The sequence below is a fragment of the Protobothrops mucrosquamatus genome, unplaced genomic scaffold (genome assembly GCF_001527695.2).
Source record: "Protobothrops mucrosquamatus isolate PMUCROS unplaced genomic scaffold, P.Mucros_1.0 scaffold428, whole genome shotgun sequence".
Lineage (NCBI taxonomy): Eukaryota > Metazoa > Chordata > Lepidosauria > Squamata > Viperidae > Protobothrops > Protobothrops mucrosquamatus.
The window spans coordinates 155642-162445 of NW_015386753.1; the positions used below are offsets into that span (position 1 = coordinate 155642).

The window sequence follows — 6804 nt, forward strand, 5'->3', positions numbered from 1 at the left end:
AAAAAATGCAGTTATTTTTAAGGAGACCAAATTGATGCTGTGTGCATGCCTGCACCCATTCCAAAACATTGCATACACCTAATCATAAGTGTATTTTATTTCACTCAGTAAATATTTTTGTGTGAAGCACATCTTATTGCCAAAATATTTTCACTAATTAAGTTGCTGGCAGTATTTTTTTTCTTAATTGATCTACTGCCTGATACAGGTCTTACAGTTTTAATTTTATCAGCCATAATTTCCATTTACCTACCTATTGTTCTGATATGCAATGGATGCAATTATATAAATGGGTCATTTTTAGGAAACTATTACTAATAGATTAACATGCCTTAACAAGATTTGATTATTAGGTCATAAGACTCTCTAAATGTGGGATTAGAATTTGGACCTCTGGTATTAAATTTATTAAACATAGACAGCATAGAAATAAAATATACAGTTGTTTTTTGTACCTTTGATTAGGGTGCACACAATCTGTTTTTTCTCATTCTGTTTAGAACCATATACTATTCATTACCGACACAATAATGCCGTGTGTACTGTAGTATAGATTATTTTTCACTGCCTGAATGCTATATTTTTCCCATTGTCTTCATGTAAAGCAAAATATCCCATTATACTTTTTAATCATCTTAGTTGACCTTAAAAAAATCTAAGAATCTAACCAGTAAGGTACTAGTTAGTATTAGGTGCTAATACTAGTATTAGTATTTGGGCTAAATTGAAAACTAGAAAGAAAGAAAGAAAGAAAGAAAGAAAGAAAGAAAGAAAGAAAGAAAGAAAGAAAGAAAGAAAGAAAGAAAGAAAGAAAGAAAGAAAGAAAGAAAGAAAGAAAGAATCCCAGAAGGCGGCAATGGCAAACTACTTCTGTATTATTTATAGGAAAAAATACATGGATATGTCTCTATAGTCAGCCAACAATTGAACTTGACTTAGAAAGTCTTTGCTTTTTTTTTAAGAGAACATAATGAGAAATTATATCAATGAGGTTCATGATAAGAGTTGCTGAATCAGAAGCAAATCTTGGGGTCCAGTTGTTTCACCCATTGCTGCAACCCCTTTATCATGAGTAATTAATTGCTATTTTAAAATCAGATTTAGATGTTAACAGCATTTTAGATTCAGATAGTACTATACACAGTGAAATAATATTGCTTGTGAATATGCTTGTTATTCCTTTCCCTGTTGAAAAGTATTGTGCATAACTTAATGTTTAGCCCACAAAAAAGTATTATAAAAATTATAGTTACACAATGAGGCATCATTTTGAAGAATACATATAGTTATACAAAATCAGATGTGTTTGCGTGTTCTTTACAATGGACATTGTTTTCCTTCGGAGATACTCTTTATTTCATAGAAATGATATGTATGTAAGAAAAAATTATATAAGTGACCTCCACCAACAATTCGGCTACAGAGTTTGTATTTTATTACAGTGATAAATTGGTGAAGAGAAAGATATGTTTGAGGAAGAGTACTTTGTGGACAGAGTTCTGGATCAGTATTTGAAGTTCTGAATTGAGTATCGGTGAAACCCTGGCATTTGTTGTACATGTAAAATGTACTGCACACTATCATCTAGTGAAGTCTGCCTACCTAGCCCCCTCCAAATATGTTGGCTTGCTGGGTAGATACTATCTGAAGGGAGATAGCCATCCATCCAGTTGAAGCAAATTCCATGTGACAAGAAAATAATGTTTCATTTTTCATTATTCATGTTTACTCTGTACAGTGGTATACTAACTTTGTATGCCAAAGTAGTTGTGTCTTGTTGGATGTCTTTATGTTTCAGTTGAAACAAGAATTGATCTTTAAACTATCCCCCTATCTAAATCATCTTTACCTTATTGATTTTTAAAGCACAAAATGATCTTAATATCCCTTCCCTTCCCTTTAGCCTTCCATATTTCCACCCGTCCCAGCCGTATTCATCGGCCTTATCCTGGCTTTCCTGTTTTGGTGTTACAGCCCATTGTGGTAGAGAAAGGTACTACAAGCACTATTCAGTCCGTGTATGTTCGTCCCTTATCACCTGTTTGTGCCATTTTTGTAAAAAAAAAAAAAAATGCATGATGAAAAGCGAGTACTTATTTACCTGACTCAAATCAATTCTTCATTTAATAAGCCATTATTTATAATATTGGCAAACCAAACAAACTAATCATTTAACATTTGTCTGTTTTCCCTGTGCTAATGCTAACAGTATCCTATTGTAAACGTATTTTTCTGTTCCTTTTCCAATAACATTTGTCTTACATAAGGTGCTGTAGTTAGGGCCTGGAAGGAAACCTAACTATTTATTTCACTCTTAGCAAATCAGATGTTTGCTTGCTTCAATTTGGTTCTTGAATTCTTTTTTTTTACCGTCAACTAATTCCAACATTTTTCTCTGAATTTGAATGCTTTTTTAAAAAAAGAAATTCTCACTATTGTGACAAAGATGGAGGGGGAAGGACAAGATGAGGGCAGTAGGTAGAGGATTTGCATTTCCAATTCTAAACTTGCAGTGGTTTTTGTTACTTTCCAAAATGAATTCTGTAAGACCATAACCATTTATATAAAATAATCATAATAGTTAATGTTGTAAAGAGCGGACATGAATAATTATACATGTAATATTAACATTGCATGTTAATATTCTGACTCATTTTAAATCTAGGCAAGAAAAGTTAAACATGCATTATTTCAAGGGATTTGAAGATATTTTAGAAGAAGTCATAATTTGGCATGGGACTTATCTAGGTTTATTTGGGACAAAGCATAAATGCTGTTAATGAATTAAATTCTCAAAGAACTAATAGGAAACACTTTAAAATAAGAAAAGGCAGTATGCATACTTCAAATACCTTACATTAATCCTGGGCAGCATAATTTATAATAAAAGGAATTGTAGTCACGTTACGTAGTGAAATTATAAAGCTAATGCGGTTAAGAGACAGCCAATTTGGTCTAGTGGTTAAGTACCAGGCTAGAAATTGGGAGACTGTGAGTTCTAGTTCCTTAGGCATGAAGCCAGTTAAGTGACCTTGGGCCAGTCATTCTACTAGAAAGAAGGCAGTGGCAAACTTCTTTCTAAAAATCTTGCCAAGGAAACTGAAGGCACTGGTCCAAGAGTCAACACTAACTCAGAAAGCACCAAAATAAAATAAAAAAAAGTTAGATCATGGACATTTGCGTCCCACTGGAATATCTTTTAAATGAAATTATATTTAATTAATTGAAATGCAGCCAACATTTCTCCGAAACCTAAATCTGACGGAAAACATTCTAGGCTTGCCAAGAAAGTTAAAGAAGTAACATCAACTAAAACAAATGAGAGATTGATTCTTTTCTTTTTTCTTTTTCTTTTTTTTTCCCTACACAGAGCCAATGGCCTTGGATGCCTGTGATGGCAGCTTTGGTAGCTGTGACAGCCATGGTGCTGTACCCAGGCCTCACCAGAGCTTCTCCATGAGAACTGTTGTTGAATCCCTACCCCATCCTCCATCTAGAAGCTGGCATCATTCACACATTGAGGGAATCAGAGAATCATCCTCTTCCTAACCCTTTTTTTACCTTAGTCCTTCAGAGTTTGGCAGCAGCAGGGTCGTTGCTTTACACTGTACAAAATGTATCTGTTATAAAGAGGGAATAAAATAATTATTTCATTCTATGGTAAGCAATATTATTGCTTACACATATATGTAATTCTTAAGATTATATGTCGGAGTCCTAAATACTGTTATGGTGGCCTCAAGTAGGCTTCTTGGTACCAAATTATTTATGATGGTTAGGTGTGTGGGTATTTTACTTTAAAAATTGATTGCCCAGTGGAAAGCAATGCATTTTCCCTTATTTGGATATCCATGCCAAATATCCTTTAAATACTTGGAAGTTGATGCAGTGTGCTCAGTGCCTTTCAGTTTGATGTTATTTGTACATTAACATATCATTATTTTTACTTGCTGTGAGTCACTGAGCTATTGGGAACAATTTTCTTTTTTTCCATATTTTCTGATAAAAACAAATATTTTTGTTCAGTAAAAGCCCTATTTTATTGATGATTTGGAGCTTGTATAATTCATTGTCAGCCTTAAAGAGCTCTAGAAAAAAAATGAGTGAAAAGCATAAGTCTAGACTGTTTTTGTGTGCATGTGTGTGCCTGAGTGAATTAAGGTTTTTCTGGGAGCAAAATCTTGATTTTCTGATGAACATAGTGCAGTAATCCAATTTTTAGTTTGAATGTAATTTATTAAATTTCATGTATATAGACACTATGAAAACCCAATGTATTTTCTCACATATCACATTAGAAAAATGATTTTTTTCCAGTCACTTATTTGCAGAACCAAACTGGGGAAATATTTGTTTCTTTAATTGTACTTGTGTTGGCATAACTTCATGATGTGAGGTTCTTGGGTGCTTTTAGTGTTAGGGAAAGGAGGAAGAAAATCAAATTGGGCCAGCTTTCAGGAAGGATGTAATATCTTAATTGGTCCTCTGTGCAACAATTTATGCTGAAAGAATGTGGTGTCCATAATTAGAAGCTTTATATCACAATTTGTTTGACCTTAATATGAATGTTTCTAGTTGAGTTATGAATACGAGCAATCATAACTTACACCTGACTGTGCCGGTTTCAGTACATATTAGCTCAGTTTATTAAGATCTGTAATAATATAAAAAGAATTGAAAGATGAAATGATTCAACTGATAGAAAATCCATAGGAAGATTTTTCTCAACTAAAATTGAGTTGGTTTCAAGGATTTAATGGCAATCAAAATCTAGTTGAATATTTAAATAGAGTTTTTAGATTATTTGCCTTTGAGGGTCATTTTTATTTTAAAGGTTCTGTCTTAAGCTATTTGGAATTTGTTAATGGGAGGATCATTTAGATTTAAGGGAATGTTATTTCACAAATGTAGAAAATGTCATTTTTGTTCATTACATTATTTTCAGTTGCAGGAAACTGTAACTCACCCACAACACACACATGCCAGTGGTACACAGTACCTCTTGTATATAGGTTATTGCAAATATTATTCTGAAAATGCTTAACTTCAGAATTACATTTTTAAAAGTAAATAATTGTTTTAAATCTATTTTGTAAAGATATAAAAAACAATAGAATTTCTGGAGTACAGATTGAACTATTTGCACTAACACATGTGATGTGCATGATTTAATAAAATAACTTTACTCTCCCTATGAATCTCATTTGAATCTTCTTTGACAACCACATATTTTATTTTGTACACCAGAGTATGATAATCAAAGTTATCACAGTGTTTGTATTACATCTGCTTATAATGAAAGGTGTGTTTATTTGCCATATTGGTTTATTACCTGATTGTGAGATTTAATATAGGCGATTCTTCATTAATTTTTATCATTATTATCAAATGTATTTGCCATCCATCTCACAGTTTGAAGTGACTCTGATCAGGAAAATGAAATCTGATTTCATTTTTACCAGACCTCAATAGTTAATAATAAAATACAAGTAACATAATCAAGTGTATAAATACATCATCCATTGAAATGAATATTTAACAAGATACATAAGATAATAAAAGAGGATCATAAACCCCTCAATGGTGTCATCACAGCCTCCATAGATGCTCCCAAATAGTTTAGTTTTTAATCAATTTAAAAGATCAACAATGTTGGGGCAAGTCTGATTTCCAGAGGAAGGCTATTTCTTAACATAGGTGCAGTTACTGAAAAAGAAGTTCCTGTGAATTTCATCCTCTCTCAATTCACAGAAACGGAGGACCCCTAACAGTTTCTTTCAGGAGACATTACTTGGACACTGCTCCTAGAAGCAACATGTAGCCAGTATAGGATCTGATGCAGCAGGTAATGGGTTTGTGGTGAGAAGCATTAACCAATACCTGAATTACTACATACTGAACCACTTGAAACTTTGAAGAAGTCTTCAAATATCAAATATAGCCATGTTTAGGGCATCCTATTACTTTATCAAAGCCAATAGCATGATGAAGATAGTAAATGTGAGTGACTTTATCAACAAAGTGCTGTGCAAACTGTCACAAGTAGGACAGCTGCCCTGGAGCCCTCTAGTAAGACGGGAATTACCCACACAAAGCTTCTGGCCAGTTGGACCCCTTGACCCAATTCAGGAGAAGTAATGACACTTAGCTTTCTTTATCAACATGATACAGATTTTAAACTGAACTTAAAGCCATGCTCAAGCAAATCCTCTTCCTCTGTTGGGACTTCAGGGATTATTTCTACTTCATTTTGCAGAGCTCAGTAAACCAGTTTGGTGCAATAGAAAACCCCACTCTGGAGCAATTATGTCAAGCCCCTGTTGTCAATGGGCCACTAAGAAATCAAAGAACTGCTTCCAAAGTTTTGAGGGTCTCCCCAAGTCCTTGCCAGAAAATATCAAATCCATTATCTTTATTGGCTGATGAGTAGTGAATAAAATGAAATATAAGACTTTACTAGCACAAAACAAACCACTGCATTAACTAACATCACAACAGTATTTCCTTGGCAATATAAGTAATATAAGTTAAGTCCAGATATTAAGAAAGATGCCAGATGTTTTGTTAACATTTGGCATCTTAATATCTTAACCGTTATGTTGGTTATTTTAAGAAAAAAAGCGTGATATATGTGTCACTTGACAAAAAACAGGGCAACCTTGCAGTAAGTCTCTTGCCCTCCTGTGGTTCATTACCTAAAATGGATCACCATGCCTTTTTATTATGGGCTGCCATAGTCCTGCTGATAATTAAAATTTTCTTCTGCACAGCATGCTGAAGCCAGGGGGGTTTAATGAAGTGAGT

At 33.6% G+C, this 6804-nt stretch overlaps 1 protein-coding gene across 1 annotated transcript in view; it reads left to right on the forward strand.

The window, feature by feature from the left end:
• Positions 1–5192, forward strand: part of SLMAP (sarcolemma associated protein) — an 87227-nt gene extending 82035 nt beyond the window's left edge. The window contains exons 23-24 of the mRNA XM_015816328.1: positions 1904–1993; positions 3371–5192. Of these exons, the coding sequence (XP_015671814.1) occupies positions 1904–1987 (84 nt within the window). The 3' untranslated portion in view covers positions 1988–1993; positions 3371–5192. The remainder of the gene's footprint in view (positions 1–1903; positions 1994–3370) is intronic.
• The last annotated feature ends 1612 nt before the right edge of the window (positions 5193–6804 follow it).